General features: G+C 44.5%; 1 protein-coding gene across 1 annotated transcript; it reads left to right on the forward strand.

Moving 5' to 3' along the window:
- Positions 1-1,459: 1,459 nt before the first annotated feature.
- Positions 1,460-15,823, forward strand: LOC144674008 (patched domain-containing protein 3-like). The gene is made up of 2 exons (XM_078535584.1): positions 1,460-1,703; positions 14,207-15,823. The coding sequence occupies exons 1-2, from the start codon at positions 1,460-1,462 to the stop codon at positions 15,730-15,732; spliced, it is 1,770 nt and encodes a 589-aa protein (XP_078391710.1). The 3' UTR covers positions 15,733-15,823.
- Positions 15,824-16,935: the final 1,112 nt, after the last annotated feature.

The raw sequence follows: 16,935 nt of genomic DNA on the forward strand, positions 1-16,935 counted from the left end.
CTGATGGAGGAGTGGACCTGGGTGTTTAGGAGGGAACGGTCCCTATGGAATGCTGACAGGGGCGTGAGGGGAAGATGTGTTTGGTGGTGGCATCATGCTGGAGTTGGCAGAAATAGCGGAGGATGATCCTTTGAATGCGGAGGCTGGTAGGATGAAAAGTGAGGACAAGGGGAACCCTATCATGGTTCTGGGAGGGAGGAGAAGATGTGAGGGCAGTGGCACGGGAGATGGGTCAGACACAGCTGAGGGTCCTGTCAACCACAGTGGGTGGGAAACCTCAGTTAAGGGAGAAGGAAGACATGTTAGAAGCCCCGTTTTGGAAGGTGGCATCATCGGAACAGAAGCAACAGAGGCGAAGGAAATGAGAGAAAAGTATTTAGCTCTTACAGGAAGCAGGATGTGAGGAGCTGTAGCCGAGGTAGCTGTGGGAGTTGGTGGGCTTGTAATGAACATTGGTGGACAGTCTATCACCAGAACTGGAGGCAGAGAGGTCAAGGAAGGGGAGGGAAGTGTCAGAGATGGACCATGTGAAGGTGATACAGGGGTGGAAATTGGAAGTAAAATTGATAAATTTTTCCAGGTCCAGACAAGAGCATGAAGCAGCACATGAAGCAGTCATCGATGTACCGAAAAAGAGTTGTTTAGGGGGCCTGAGTAGGACTGGAACAAGGAATGTTCCACATACCCCATGAACAGACAGGCATAACTGGGACCCATGCGGGTACCCATAGCCGCACCTTTTATTTGGAGGAAGTGAGACAAGTTTAAGGGGAAATTGTTCAAGGAAGGCAATACCCAAACCAACCACAAGTGGGTGGGCGACCATATCAATGCTGTGGAGCCAAACAACCTCACAGGCCAGAGCAATGTCCAGCAATCTCAGCGCAGTGCTTCAACTGCAACCACCTGGGTCACTTTGGAAAGATATACAAAGCTAAGAAGGGCAGAGGATCCCAAGACAATCCATGAGATTGAGGTGCAATGCCAACCATGCTTCTTGAGTGACATTAAGGATCCATTTTGAATTGCAGACATCTCAATAAACAGTCACCTCACCAACTTCAAATTGGGCAAGGGAGCCAGTGTTATGGTCCTCTCGGATAAGGAACCGTGGCTGAGAGACTTCTGGCTATGAGTGACAGACAGACCACTCTATGGTCAATCAGATTTCTGGTCATAGGCATGATCCTAGAACCACTAAGGTATGGCGACAAGCAGATATTTCAAGTCATGTACATCAACCAAAACCAATCTTATTCTCTCTTGAGCAGAGAAGCCTATGTTGTCCTTAACCTTCTTAAAGCAGCAGAACACGTCAAAACAGACTCTTGACTGGGATTTAATCTCGGAATTGTCTTCACTCGTCGCAGAGTCGATTTGTCTAATTTCTTAGCAGGTGGCAGAAGCTCCTCTTTGGTCAGATCAGCCAAACCTTCAGATAATTACCATTGTACTTCAAATGGAAGACACAGAGGAAAATGAGCAGCAATGGAAAAATGAGCCACAACGCCAGGCTCCAACAGTTGCTGTCACACTACCTGTAAACACCACTGCACAGACACTGCACCCTCCACCCAATGTGCAAAGCTGCAAGTCAATGCTGGAGCAAGGAACTAACAACCATCGACTCGCCAGAGCACACCTCAGTGAGGCACAGAGACACACGGAAGAACTCAGTGTCCCAATAAAAGCCAAACTGCATGGTGAGCCCACTGATGAGGAACATTCAAACGACAGGGAGAGACACCTTCAACTCTCACAAAGATCAAGGTGGACCACAAGGAAAAAGAAAGACTGAGTTTGTACCACGAATGAACAGAGTGAACACTTTCTCCGGAAAAGACATGACAAGCTGGTAGTCCTCAAGCAGAGCAGATGGGGTGTTCAAAAAGAAAAGCTAAACTCCAAGGAGCAGAAAAAGCAGACACCTGTATAGAAGGAAGCGTGGAGTAAGTTCATAGATTGGGCTATACTCTGCATATGTGTACATAGTTATGTGTTACCAACAAACACTTAGTATTCAACCGTACAATACTCAGAACCTCCTGGTGAGACCTACTGAACATACAACATGATGCCAGCGAATGGAAAAATCCAGAACCTCAGAGAAGTGGGAGCAGAAATTCAAATGCAAGAAAATTAAAGGAATAGCCTTCTAACCTGACTGAAAGTACCTGAAGTAAAGACACAGAGGGAGATCGCCTGAAAGAAGCTCCATTGCAGAACTGGAAGCAGAAAGGCAGGAGAAAAAACTCCACTGTGCTGCTAAGGACCCCGCAAGAGCTTGTGGAGGTCCATTGTGAATGCCCACAGAGTGCAGTCAAAGGACCTAGTATGGGTGAGCAAAAAAAAAATTTGGTTTTGAACCAGGACTAGTTTAAAAAGCTTCAGTGTTATAAAAAAAAATCAGAGCAGCTGATTTCTGAAAGCACTGAGGCCAGCCCAGGTTCAGAATTGGTGCCATACCACGCAGTGGCCGTGCCCGTTGTAAGAACATGAACCGGAAGACTTAAAACCCTCAGCCAAAGCCAGGAATGCACAGCATTTAAAGATGTTCTCACCTGAACTTCAAAACAACCATGGAAATCAACATTACCACACCAATTATGAACATATGAACAAGGAACAGGAGTTGGCTTTTCAAGCCTGCTCTACTATTTAATAAGATCATGGCTGATCTGAATGTAACCTCAAATCTGCATCCCGCCTACCTCCGATAACGTATCACCCCCTTGCTTACCAAGAGCCTATCCACCTCTACCTTAAAAATATTCAGACTCTAATTCCGCCGCCTTTTCAGGAAGAGAGTTCCAAAGACTCACAGCCCTCTGAGAGAAAAAATTTCGCCTCTGTGAACTGCTTCCAACACATTTACATCCTTCCTTAAATAAGGTGACCAACACTGTACACAGTACTCCAGATGTGGTCTCACTAGTGCTCTGTATAACTGAAGCATAACCTCCCTACTTTTGTATTCAATTCCCTTTGCAATAAATGATGGCATTCTATTAGCTTTCCTAATTACTTGGTGTAGCTGCATGCTAGCCTTTTGCAGTTCATGCACTAAGACACCCAGATCCCGCTGCATCTCAGAGCGCTGCAATCTCTCGCCAATATGCTTCTCTTTTATTCTTCCTGCCAAAATGGACAATTTCACATTTTCCCACATTATACTCCATTTGCCAGATCTTTGCCCACTCACTTAACCTATCTATATCTGTTTGTAGCCTCTTTATGTCCTCTTTACAACTTACCTATCTTTGTGTCATCAGCAAATTTGTCAACCATCCCATCCATCCCTACATCCAAGTCACTTATATAAATTGTAAACAGTTGAGATCCTAGCACTGATCTCTGTGGCACACCACTTGTTACATCTTGCCAACCTGAAAAAGAACCATTTATGCCTACCCTCTGCTTCCTGTTAGCCAGCCAATCTTTTACCCATGCCAATATGTTACCCCCAATATCATGAGCTTTTATTTTCCACAATTTGGACTGAATCAGGGGCTAGACCAAACACAAAATTGGGAACTTTAGCAGAAAAGATTCTTGAGAAACATGATAACTTCAGAATTAGATAAGACAGAAGCTGAACAAGTGAATACACTTTATTATTCAGTAGGTCCAGTAGCAATGAAAGACAAACAAATCCTCAGATAAATTTGATGAAGTTCTAAAATTGTTCAATACATATTTTAACCTAGGAAGCAGCCAAATTTTAGATTGAGTGACATTCAGCAAACATGTCCAACAGCCTGGAGAACAAGTTTACTCTTTTATAAATGAATTATACAGATTGGCTGAAGGCTGGGATTATGGTGACCATAAATCACAACTCATAAAGCACAGAATTGTTGTCAGAGTGGCTGGCAATGCTCTTTCAGAGATCCTACAGGCCAAGGAAGATCTGACTCTAGAAAAGGACATTCAATTAGCCAGAGGCTGAGATTTTCCGTGTCCGCTGGCATCGGGCATATTCGGTGGCATGAGCAGACAATATGGCGACATGAGTTTCGAAGCTGCGTGAAGCCAGTTTGCCATCGTCTGCTCAGCCTGCCGATGGCGGGCTATGTTTCCCACCATCAGGTGTCGGGAGCCTCATTGTAATACATCTGCATGTCATTATTCGGCCAGCCCACCGGAATCATCGCCCCATTGGATCGTCCACCCACATCAGCGGGAAAACACGCCGACGTGTTTCACAACAGCATATATAAGGCATGCACTTGGCAGGCTGCACTTCGCTCAGGCCATCAAGGTTTGTCTGCCTACCTTGCTTCGGTCAGCACTCAGTCATCAGCACCAGGCTTCACAGACAGCACGACATCACTTCTAGGGGGGCTCACAGGCAGATCTCTACATACCAGATCAGACATATGTGAGTGGCTTTTCAATGGCTGCAGGGCTAGGGCTTGCTTGGGGAAGGGGGAGAAGTGGAATCAGGCAAGGGAAGAGGCTGCAGGACAAGGGCTGTACTGCAGGAGAGTATCCTTGGGTGTGTGTGGGGGCATGTGATGATCTGTGCAAGTGGCCTCAAGATGGTGAGGGCTGAGGAGGCAGTCTCCAGAGGAGATAAGGCCAGATGGATATGTGAAGGCTTGTGTGTGAAAATGGTGGTGATGTACTTATAGACTCATAGACATTTACAGCACAGAAGGAGGCCATTCGGCCTGTCATGTCCATGCCAGTCAACAAAGATCTGACCACACTAATCCCATTTTTCAGCACTTCGCCCATAGCCCTGGAGGCTATAGCAACGCAAGTGAATATCTAAATACTTCTTAAATGTTACGAGAGTTTCTGACTCAACCACCCTTTCAGGCAGTGAGTTCCAGACTCCCATCATCCTCTGGGTGAAAAAATTTCTCCTCAAGTCCCCTCTTAGCCTTCTACCTCTTCCCGTAAATCTATGCCCCCTGGTTATTGACCCTTCTGCTAATGGAAAAATTGCCTTCCTATCCACCCTATCTATGCTCCACATAATCTTATACACCTCTATCATGTCCCCTCTCAACCTTGGCTGCTTCAAGAAAAACAAACCCAGCCTATCCAATCTTTCCCCATAGCTTAGACCCTGCAGCCCAGGCAGCATTCTGTTAAATCTCCTCTGCACCCTCTCCAGTGCAATCACATCCTTCCTATAATGTGGAGACCACAACTGCACACAGTACTCCAGTTGTGACCTAACCAACGTTTTATACAGTTTCAGCATAACCTCCCTGCTGTAGTATTCTATGCCTCAGCTAATAAAGTCAATATCCCATATCCCTTCTTTACCACCTTAACTACCTGCCCTGCTACCTTCAGGGATCTGTGGATATGCACACCAAGGTCACTCTGATCTTCAGTACTTTCCAGAGTCCTAACATTCATAGTGTAATCCCTTGCCTTGTTAGCCCTCCCCAAGTGCATTACCTCACATTTTTCTGAGCTGAATTCCATTTGCCACTGCTCTGCCCACCTGACCAGTCCATTGATATCCTCCTGCAGTTTATGGCTATCCTCCTCACTATTTACCACCCTACCAATTTTCGTGTCATCCGCAAACTTCTTGATCATACCCCCTACATTTAAGTCCAAATCATTTATGTACACCACAAACAGCAAGGGCCTCAGCACCGAGGCCTGTGGAGCCCCACTGGAAGCAGACTTCCAGTCACAGAAACATCCCTCTACCATCACCCTCTGCTTCCTGCCTCTCAACCAATTTTGGAGTCAGTGAATCCGCAGGCTTTGCTGAGATGTATCCCAGGCTGTTGAGGGAGACAAGGGAAGAGATATCAGGGGCCCTGGCAGTAATTTTCAAATCCTCTCTGGCCACTGGTGAGGTGCCAGAGGACTGGAGGACTGCTAACATTGTCCCATTATTAAAAGAGGGAGGAAGGGATAGACCAGGAAATTACAGGCCAGTCAGTCTAACCTCAGTGGTGGGAAAGTCACTAGAAAGAATTCTGATGGACAGAATATATCTGCACTTGGAGAGCCATGGATTAATCAGGGATAATCAGCATGGATTTGTTAAGGGAATGTTGTGTTTGACAAATTTGATTAAATTTTTTGAGCAGGTAACCAGGAGTGTTGATGAAGGTATTGCATTTGATGTGGTCTACATGGACTTTAGCAGGGTTTTTGATAAGGTCCCTCATGGCAGACTGGTCAAGACGTAAGAGCCCATGGGATCCAAGGCAAAGTGGCACGCTGGATCCAAAATTGGTTGAGAGGCAGGAAGCAGAGGGTGATGGTAGAGGGATGTTTCTGTGACTGGAAGTCTGTTTCCAGTGGGGTTCTTCAGGGCTCAGTGCTGGGGCCCTTGCTGTTTGTGGTGTACATAAATGATTTAGACTTAAATACAGGGGGTATGATAAGTTCACGGATGACACGAAAATTGGTAGGGTGGTAAATAGTGAGGATAGCCATAAACTACAGGAGGATATCAATGGACTGGTCAGGAGTGCAGAGCAGTGGCAAATGGAATTCAACTCGGAAAAGCGTGAGGTAATGCACTTGGGGAGGGCTAACAAGGCAAGGGATTATACTATGAATGTTAGGACCCTGGGAAGTACTGAAGATCAGAGTGACCTTGGTGTGCATCTCCACAGATCCCTGAAGGTAGCAGGGCAGGTAGATAAGATGGTTAAGAAGGGCTATGGAATATTGCCTTTATTAGCCGAGGCATAAAATACAACAGCAGGGAGGTTATGCTGAAACTGTATAAAATGCTGGTTAGACCACAACTGGAGTACTGTGTGCAGTTCTGGTCACCACATTAAAGGAAGGGTATGATTGCACTGGAGAGGGTGCAGAGGAAGTTTAACCTCTCTGTTCCAAAGTCATGCTCACCTCTCCCTCCCGAAGTCTTGAGGTTTTTAACCTCTATGGCCCGAAGTCTCGCTGTTTTAACTTCTCTCTCCCGAAGTCTCGCTGTTTTACCCTCTCTCTCTCCTGGTCTCAAATGTTTTAAACTGTCTGTCCCGAAGTCTTACTGCTTTAACCTCACTTTCCCGAAGTCTCGCTCGCCTCTCTCTCACGAAGTCTGGCTGTTTTAACCTCTCTCTCTCTCCTGGTATTGACTTCTCTCTCCCAAAGTCTGGCTGTTTCAACCTCTCTGCTGTTCTCGCTGTTTTAACCTCTCCCTCCTGAAGTCTCGCTGTTTTAATCTCTCTCTCCTGATGTCTTGCTGTTTTAACCTCTCTGCCCCAAAGTCTCGCTCGTCTCTCTCTCCCGAAGTCTCACTGTTTTAACCTCTCTCTCCCGAAGTCTCGCTGTTTTAATCTCTTTCCCTCTCCTGGTCTCACTGTTTTAACCTCTCTCTCCCAAAGTCTGGCTGTTTTAACCTCTCTCTCTCCTGGTCTCGCTGTTTTAACCTTGCTCTCCCGAAGTCTCGTTGTTTTAATCTCTCTCTCCTGAAGTCTTGCTGTTTTAACCTCTCTCTCCTGAATTCTCACTGTTTTAACCTCTGTCCTGAAGTCTTGCTGTTTTAACCTCTCTGTCCCAAAGTCTCGCTCACCTCTCTCTCCCGTAGACTCGAAGTTTTAACCTCCTTGTCCTGAAGTCTCTCTGTTTTAACCTATCTCTCCCAAGTCTCACTGTTTTAACCTCTCTGTTCCAAAGTCTCGCCTTATAAACTCTCTCTCTCCTGTTGTTGCTGTTTTAATCTCTCCCTCTCCTGGTCATGCTGTGTTAACCTCTCTCTCCCAAAGTCTCGCTGTTTTAACCTCTCTCCCGGAGTCTCGTTGTTTTAACCTCTCTCTCCCGAAGTCTCGCTATTTTAACCTCTCTCTCTCGAAGTCTCGCTCTTTTAACCTCTCTCTCCCGAAGCCTCACTGTTTTAACCTCTCCCTCCCGATATCTTACTGTTTTAAAGTCTCTCTCTCGAAGTCTCGCTCACCTGTCTCACCCAAAATCTCACTGTTTTAACCTCTCTCTCCCAATGTCTCGCTGTTTTAACCTCTCTGTACCAAAGTCTTGCTGTTTTAATCTCTCTGTCCTGAAGTCTCACTGTTTTAATCTCTCTCCCTCCTGGTTTAGCTGTTTTAATCTCTCTCTCCCGAAGTCCCACTGTTTTAACCTCCCTCTCCTGAAGATTCAGTCTTTTAATTTCTCTGTCCTGAAGTTTCGCTGTTTTAACCTCTGTGTCCCGAAGTCTCGCTCACCTCTCCCTCCTGAAGTCTTGAGGTTTTAACCTCTCTGTCCCGAAGTCTTGGTGTTTTAACCTCTCTGCCCCAAAGTCTCGCTGTTTTAGCCCCTCTCTCTCTCCTGGTCTCACTGTTTTAAACTGTCTGTCCCGAAGTCTTGCTGTTTTAACCTCTCTCTCCTGAAGTCTCACTATTTTAACCTCTCTCTCCTGAATTCTCGCTGTTTTAACCTCTCCCCTGAAGTCTCGCTCACCTCCCTCTCATGAAGTCTCGCTGTTTTAACCTCACTGCCCCAAAGTCTGGCTGTTTTAACCTCTCTCTCCTGTTCTCGCTGTTTTCACCTCTCCCCGCCGAAGTCTCACTGTTGTAATGCCTCTCTCCTGAAGTCTTGCTGTTTTAACCTCTCTGTCCCAAAGTCTCGCTCGCCTCTCTCTCCTGAAGTCTCACTGTTTTAACCTCACTGTCCCTAAATCACACTCACCTCTCCCTCATGAGGTCTCGAGGTTTTAACCCCTATGTCCCGAAGTCTCACTCTTTTAATTTCTCTCTCCTGCACTCTTGCTGTTTTAAACTCTCTCTCCTGCACTCTTGCTGTTTTAACCTCTCTCTCCCCCATTGTCATGCTGTTTAAACCTCTTTCACCTGAAATCTCACTTACCTCTCTCTCCCAAAGTCTTGCTGTTTTAAGTTCTCTGTCCCAAAGTGTCACTCACCTCTCTCTCCCGAAGTCTCAAGGTTTTAATCTCTCTCTCCTGAAGTCTTGCTGTTTTAAACTCTCTGTCCCGAAGTGTCACTCATCTCTCTCTCTCGAAATCTCGAGGTTTTAACCTCTCTCTTCCGAAGTCTCGTTGTTTTAATCTCTCTCTCTCCTGAAGTCTCACTGTTTTAACCTCTCTCTCCCGAATTCTCACTGTTTTAACACCTCTGTCCTGAAGTCTCTCTGTTTTAACCTCTCTCTCCCGAATTCTCACTGTTTTAACCCCTTTGTCGTGAAATCTTGCTGTTTTAACCTCTCTGTCCCAAAGTCTCGCTCACCTCTCTCTCCCATAGACTCGTAGTTTTAACCTCCCTGTCCCGAAGTCTCTCTGTTTTAACCTCTCTCTCCCAAAGCCTCACTGTTTTAACCGCTCTGTTCCAAAGTCTCACTTTTTAAACTCTCTCCCCTGGTGTCGCTGTTTTAATCTCTCCCTCTCCTGGTCACGCTGTGTTAACCTCTCTGTCCCAAAGTCTCGCTGTTTTAACCTCTCTGTCCCAAAGTCTCGCTGTTTTAACCTCTCTGTCCCAAAGTTTCGCCTTACTGTTTTAACCTCTCTCTCCTGAAGTCTCGCTGTTCTAACCTCTCTCTCCTGATATTTCACTGTTTTAATGTCTCTCTTTCGAAGTCTCGCTCACCTGTCTCACCCAAAATCTCACTGTTTTAACCTCCATCTCCCGAAGTATCGCTGTTTTAACCTCTCTGTCCCAAAGTCTCACTGTTTTAATCTCCCTGTCCTGAAGTCTCATTGTTTTGATCGCTCCCCCTCCTGGTCTAACTGTTTTAATCAATCTCTCCCGAAGTCTCACTGTTTTAACTTCTCTCTCCCGAAGTCTCGCTGTTTTAGCCTCCCTGTCCCAAAGTCTCGCTGTTTTACCCTCTCTCTCTCCTGGTCACACTGTTTTAAACTGTCTGTCCCGAAGTCTTGCTGTATTAACCTCACTCTCCCGAAGTCCCACTCACCTCTCTCTCATGAAGTCTGGCTGTTTTAACCTCTCTCCTGGTCTCGCTGTTTTAACCTCTCCCTCTCCTGGTCTCGCTGTTTTCACCTCTCCCCACCCCGAAGTCTCAATGTTTTAACCTCTCTGTCCCTAAATCACACTCACCTCTCCCTCAAGAGGTCTCGATGTTTTAACCTCTATGTCCCGAAGTTTCGCTGTTTTAACTTCTCTCTCCCGAATTCTCGCTGTTTTAGCCTCCCTGTCCCAAAGTCTCGCTGTTTTACCCTCTCTCTCTCCTAGTCTCACTGTTTTAAACTGTCTGTCCCGAAGTCTTGCTGTATTAACCTCACTCTCCCGAAGTCCCACTCACCTCTCTCTCATGAAGTCTGGCTGTTTTAACCTCTCTCCTGGTCTCGCTGTTTTAACCTCTCCCTCTCCTGATCTCGCTGTTTTCACCTCTCCCCACCCCGAAGTCTCACTGTTTTAACCTCTCTGTCCCTAAATCACACTCACCTCTCCCTCAAGAGGTCTCGATGATTTAACCTCTATGTCCCGAAGTTTCGCTGTTTTAACTTCTCTCTCCCGAATTCTCGCTGTTTTAGCCTCCCTGTCCCAAAGTCTCGCTGTTTTGCCCTCTCTCTCTCCTAGTCTCACTGTTTTAAACTGTCTGTCCCGAAGTCTTGCTGTATTAACCTCACTCTTCTGAAGTCCCATTCACCTCTCTCTCACAAAGTCTGGCTGTTTTAACCTCTTTCCTAGTCTTGCTGTTTTAAACTGTCTGCCCCGAAGTCTTGCTGTATTAACCTCACTCTCCCAAAGTCCCGCTCACCTCTCTCTCATAAAGTCTGGCTGTTTTAACCTCTCTCCTGGTCTCGCTGTTTTAACCTCTCCCTCTCCTGGTCTCGCTGTTTTAACCTCTATCTCCCAAAGTCTTGCTGTTTTAAGCTCTCTGTCCCGAAGTGTCACTCACCTCTCTCTCCCGTAGACTCGAGGTTTTAACCTCCCTGTCCCGAAGTCTCGCTCTTTCAACCTCTCTCTCTCGAAGTCTCACTATTTTAACCTCTCTCTCCCAAAGTCTCACTGTTTTAAACTCTCTCCTGAAGTCTCACTGTTTTAACCCTTCTCTCCTGAATTCTTGCTCTTTTAACCTCTCTCTCCCCCGTTGTCTTGCTGTTTAAACCTCTTTCACCTGAAATCTCACTTACCTCTCTCTCCCGAAGTCTCACTGTTTTAAGTTCTCTGTCCCAAAGTCTCACTGTTTTAACCTTTCACTCTCCTGGTCTCGCTGTTTAAACCGCTCCCTCCTGTCTTGCCGGTTTATCTCTCTCTCCTGAAATCTTGCTGTTTTAACCTCTCTGCTTGAAGTCTCACTCACCTCTGTGTCCTACCATTCATTGTGTATTCCCTTGCTGTGTTAGTCCTCCTAAAATGCATCACCTCACACTTCTCAGGATTAAATTCCATTTGCCACTGCTCTGCCCATCTTACTAGCCCATTTATATCATCCTGTAATCTAAGGCTTTCCTCCTCACTGTTTACAACACCACCAATTTTCCTGTCATCTGCAAACTTACTGATCATCCCTCCTACATTCATATCTAAATCATTAATGTACACGACAAACAGCAAGGGTCCCATCACTGATCCCCGCGGTACACCACTCGTCACAGGCCTCCAATCGCAAAAACAGCCTTCGACCATCACCCTCTGCCAGGGGAGAGGAACATCAGAACGAGATATCAAAACCCTTGTGGAAGGCGTCTGAGATAAAGCATTGTTTGAGAGAAGATTCTAAAACCATTCTTCTAGAGTGGGGATTGGAAACCCTAGTGTGAAGGACAGAGTTCAGTGAGACCAGTTGGCTCGCGGTGTGACTAGTGTCTGGGGGGAATTGATGAGGGACCCATAGCATCTGTTTGGGGTGGCATCTGCCACTTGGTTTCAGAGTGTGGTGTGCCTGACCACAGGTCACCTATTGGTTTATATGGACTGTACTTACTTTGAGCTTGAGAGTATAAGATAGCTTTTGTAACTTGTGTTATCTTTACGAATCTGTATATATCTGTAAAGGTATAGGCGTGGGTGAAGGAGTATTGTAATATAGTTAATCTTTTCTTGTTTAATAAATGTTTTATTCTTTTGTTAAAAGTTCATTAGCTGACTCCTGTGACTCTGTTCAGTAGCTGCCTTCCACCTTTCTAAACAAAAAAGTTAGGATCTATCAAGCCAGATTTCACCCTGGGATCCAATTTGTCCAGTAGCAACATCAGCTGGGTTCATAACAACCTTAGTAAATGGTCACCTCACCAACTACCAATTGGACACGGGAGCCAGTGTTATGGTCCTCTTGGATAAGGAACAGTGACTGAGACACCTCTGACTATGAACAGAAACACCACTCTATGGACCTGAAGAAATCTGACTTCTGATCATAGGTATGGTTCTAGACTCACTGTATGGTGACAAGCAGATATTCAAAGTCATGTACCTCATTCGAAATCAATCTTTTGCTCCCTTGAGCAGAGATGTCTGTGTCGCCCTTAACCTTCTTAAAATGGCAGAAGACCTCAAAACAGCTTCTGTCGCCAACTGCATGGAACTTCAAGTTCCCAAGAGACCCATCAGTACACAGAGGGCTGAATTTTCTGTTCAGTGTGCGGGGGCGGGCCCCACACGCCAACGCGTTAATTGACATGCGGTGATGTTGGGCATGCGTCCCAATCTCACTGCACGTCATTCCGATTCTCCGTTTGGAAGGCGCGCACCGGAGTCAGCTGCATGCTCCAAACTGTCAAAGGCCTGTTGAGGCCATTAATTAACTAATTTACCCAATTGACAGGGCTGCCCGTTCAACCTTAAGGTGGGCGGGCAGGCGAAGAGCCCAGGCGGCCTTCGCATTTTTCATGAAACCTCAGCCACGGGCGGGATGAGGTTTCACGAAGGGTTTATTAAATTAATAAATATTTTTCAAGCATTTGATAAACATGTCCCAGCTCATGTGATGCTGTCATATGAGGGGACATGTGTAAATGATTTTTACCTTTTTTTAATTCTGAACTTTGAAACTGAACTTAATCTCCCTGAGGCAGTTCCATGCCTCAGAGATTTCTGCGCTCTTTCGCGCGCATGTGCATAAGAGCGCAGGCCCCGACTCTCCCTCCTTCCCCCGCCCGCACAGGTAGCGCTGAGCGCTACCAGGTGCACGTCACGCTGGGTCGGCCTTAATTGGCCTGCCCATGTAAAATGGTGGCGTGCAGCCGATCGCAGGTGGTAATCAGCTCCACGCCCACCCATGCCCGCTCCTGACCACCGGGGAGAAAAGTCTCCCCAGAGTCTTGGCTGGGGCTTCTGTTTGTCTATATGCCTGTAACTCGATAATTGGAGCGATTGATACTCTTATCAAGAAGATGAATAATGTGCTTGATTCATGAACAGCAATTTCATTCCTATCAGCGATGCTCATAAAATAATTTGTAAACTCACAATGGGTAATTGCATTAGCTTCATAAAACTATCCTATCTAGCAAGGACTTTGAATCTCTAAATCACTTATTTTAGTATCAAACCTACTTGCAGGTTCAATTTTCTTTCCCAGCTTCTGTCTATGGCCTTCTGCCTCCCTATAGCTATTCCAGGCTCTGTTTACTTATGGCTAACACTTCCAGCCCTAACCTACCAGTTTATCTTTCATCTGCACACATAGGTTTTCAGACAACTTCCCTCTTCTGGAGTTGACGTTTCGAGTCAGTATGACCCTTCTTCAGCTCTGAAGAAAAGTCATATGGACTGGAAACATCAACTCTATTTTTCTCTCCACAGATGCTGTCAGACTTGCTGAGTTTTTCCAGCACTTTCTGCTTTTCTTTCAGATTTCCAGCATCCACAGTATTTTGCTTTTATTTCCCTCTTCTGGAACCTGACACCCACCTGCAACCCTGAACGTATTGGCTGACAAATTGCTGTGTACTCATTGCTTCAAAAAGGTTACAAAATAGGAGTGATTATGTCTGGAAATAGAGCTGCATGGAATGATTTGGAGACAGGAAGGGCAGAGACTTACAGTAATATAGATACAGAGAGAGTCAGAAAAAACTTGCATACAGAAAGATGTACTGCCACATACGGTAAGATACTAACATAAGAAAAGTATACTAGAACCCCATGCAGAAAAAAACAGAAGGGTGCAGCTAGTGGCGTCTAAAGCTGGAGAAGAAAGATTTATTTTCTCTGAGCAACATCAACTAGTGTTTGTGTGGTTATTATGCATTATGTGTGTTTGACATTTATTTAATTATGAAAAGTTCACACTTAATGCTGTGAAGTCTTAATACAATTAAGATTGATTTGATGTAGCTCCCAGTTTTAATTTGCAGGTATCGGTGTAGATGATATGTTCATTATGCTCTCAAGTTGGCAGAAAACAGATGTTGAAGACGATATTGAAGACCGCCTGGGGGACACATATGCTGAAGCAGCCACCTCCATTACAATCACCACTCTGACTGATGTTTTAGCCTTTTATACTGGCTGCTGGACATCTTTTCGATCTGTGCAGTCATTTTGTGTTTACACAGGTACGACTGTTCTGCTGTGCTTCGTTCTCAACGTTACATTTTTTGGAGCTGTGCTCGCATTGAATGGAAGAAGAGAAAGAGCTAATAGACATTGGCTGACATTTAAGAAAGTTGAAAGTGATCATGAACCAGGAGAATCTAAATGCTATGCAATGTGCTGTGTAGGTGGGGCTTATGATAAGGAAACTGGTACAGAACTAGAACACCCAATGTCTAGTTTTATCAACAATTATTATGGTCCATTTCTTACAAATCGTTGGACCAAGGGAGTTGTGGTGGTCCTGTATATGGGATATTTGGCCATCAGTATTTATGGCTGTTACAACATCAAAGAAGGAATTGATGTCAGAAATCTGGCCAATGATTATTCATATGTGATTAAATTCTATGACGATGAAAGTGATTTTTTCACGAAGTATGGACCACGAGTCATGGTTTCTGTCACTGAATCTGTGGAATATTGGAATTCCACCGTTCAGGATGAAATTGAAATCTGTATGGTTAAATTTGAACAGGTCCCTTATGTAGATCGCGAGCTGTCAGAGTCATGGCTTCGTACATACATTAACATTTCCAAACAGATGCGGATGGATATAAAGGAGAAAAATGCATTCATAGGAAATTTATCTAAATTGTTTCAATTTGTTCCTTTATTTAAACAAGACATTAAATTTTCAGACAGTAACCAAAGGATTTTAGCTTCACGTTTTTTCATTCAGACCATTAATATCGATAATTCAGTTGCTGAGAAAAACATGCTGATTGAACTAAGAAAGCTGGCAAAGGAATGTAAAATCCCTTTGCAAGTGTATCATCCTGCATTCATCTATTTTGATCAATATCTTGTTATCGTATCCAACACAATACAGAATGTTGCCATGGCTGCTGGTGCAATGCTGATCGTTGCCTTATTGTTAATACCTAATCCAATCTGCTCTCTGTGGGTAACATTTGCTATTGCATCAGTTTTAGTGGGTGTGGCTGGTTTCATGACTTTCTGGAGTGTCAATTTAGATTCTATATCTATGATTAATCTGGTCATTTGCATTGGTTTTTCAGTAGATTTTACAGCTCATATTTCATATGCTTTTGTTTCAAGTGACAGAGAAAGTGCCAATGACCGATGTATTGATGCATTGTATAAGCTAGGATATCCTATTTTGCAGGGTGCTCTTTCAACTATAATAGGTGTCATTGCATTGGCTAGTGCAGCAAGTTACATATTCAGGACATTTTTCAAAATCATATTTCTTGTCATATCTTTTGGTGCAATTCATGGAGTTATGTTAATGCCAATATTTATGACATTTTTTCAGATCTGTTAAAAGTCAAAGGTGTGGTGTGACAAACAACGAAACATAATAGGGAATAGGGGAGGACCAGAAAGGCATGCCTTCAAATCAGAAATATTAAACCAGCTATATTTCATCTACAACCAAAATGGTTCAGATTAATATGGGCATGGTGGTCTGATGTTAGTGCTTCAGCACCAAAAAAGTTATAAAATCAAATCCCACCATGCCAAGTTTTGAAATTGAATTCAATAAACTGGTAATTGGTAGGCTACCAACAGACAATGGTCATGAACTGTGTTTGATTGGCATGACTATGTGTATCTCCTCTGCTACCCCAACAATCAAGATTGAGTTGATAGAAAGAAAATTGTTGGATGGGTGACATGCAGATTGTCGAATCTTTCTGGATTCAAAAAAGTTGTAGAAGACCTATGGAATTGTACAAGAACATTGGCTTTGGGTAATATGTAGTTACATTTTTGTTTCCTGACTTATTCTCCCACATGCAAAAGAAAAAAACTGTTATATAACTAATAAAAAACATTGCTAGAAGCAATTTGGGTTAGGTTTTACTTTTTAACAGTTTGGTTCTTAGAATCATCCAGGTCACTCTGGATTTATTTATTCTACCTTTCCCCTTCAAGGGAATAGACCTTAACATTGGCTGCAATACTTTTTCTTTGAAGATGGCCCATTGTTCAGCCACCATCTTTTCTGCCAACATTTGATTCCAACTCATTCAACTCAGATTCATTCCCATCACATCGAAGTTGGCTTTCCCCCAGTTAATTATCTTTGCTCTGGATTGTTCCCTGTCCTTTTCCATCACTAACCTAAACCTTATAATACAATGGTTACTATCCCCTGGAGGATCTCCCACTGATATTTGATCCACTCGGGCCAACTCATTCACCAGAACCAGGTCCAAAAGTGCCTGCCCTCTCGTTGGACCGGAAACATACTGCTGCAGAAAATTATCTTGAACACATCCCAGGAACTGTCGTCCCTCTTGTCCCTTTATACTATTCCTATCCCAGTCTATATTTGGATAATTGAAGTCCCCCATTATGATTACTCTATAATTCTTGCCCCTCTCCATAATTTCTTTCTCCACATCTTTTCCGCTAGTTGGCGGTCTATATATTACACCAATCAATGTTGTTGCACCTTTTTCATTCCTTACCTCTAGCCAGAGAGATTCCATCCTTGACCCCTATGGAGCATCCTCTCTCT

This window comes from Cetorhinus maximus, chromosome 3 (assembly GCF_964194155.1).
Source record: "Cetorhinus maximus chromosome 3, sCetMax3.hap1.1, whole genome shotgun sequence".
Lineage (NCBI taxonomy): Eukaryota > Metazoa > Chordata > Chondrichthyes > Lamniformes > Cetorhinidae > Cetorhinus > Cetorhinus maximus.

Excerpts from the sequence above, each read along its gene's own strand:
- LOC144674008 (XM_078535584.1), top strand. The coding sequence starts at position 1,460 with ATGGAAGACACAGAGGAAAATGAGCAGCAATGGAAAAATGAGCCACAA. Across the intron at positions 1,704-14,206 it reads AATAAAAGCCAAACTGCATG|GTATCGGTGTAGATGATATG; the intron begins GTGAGCCCACTG and ends TTTAATTTGCAG.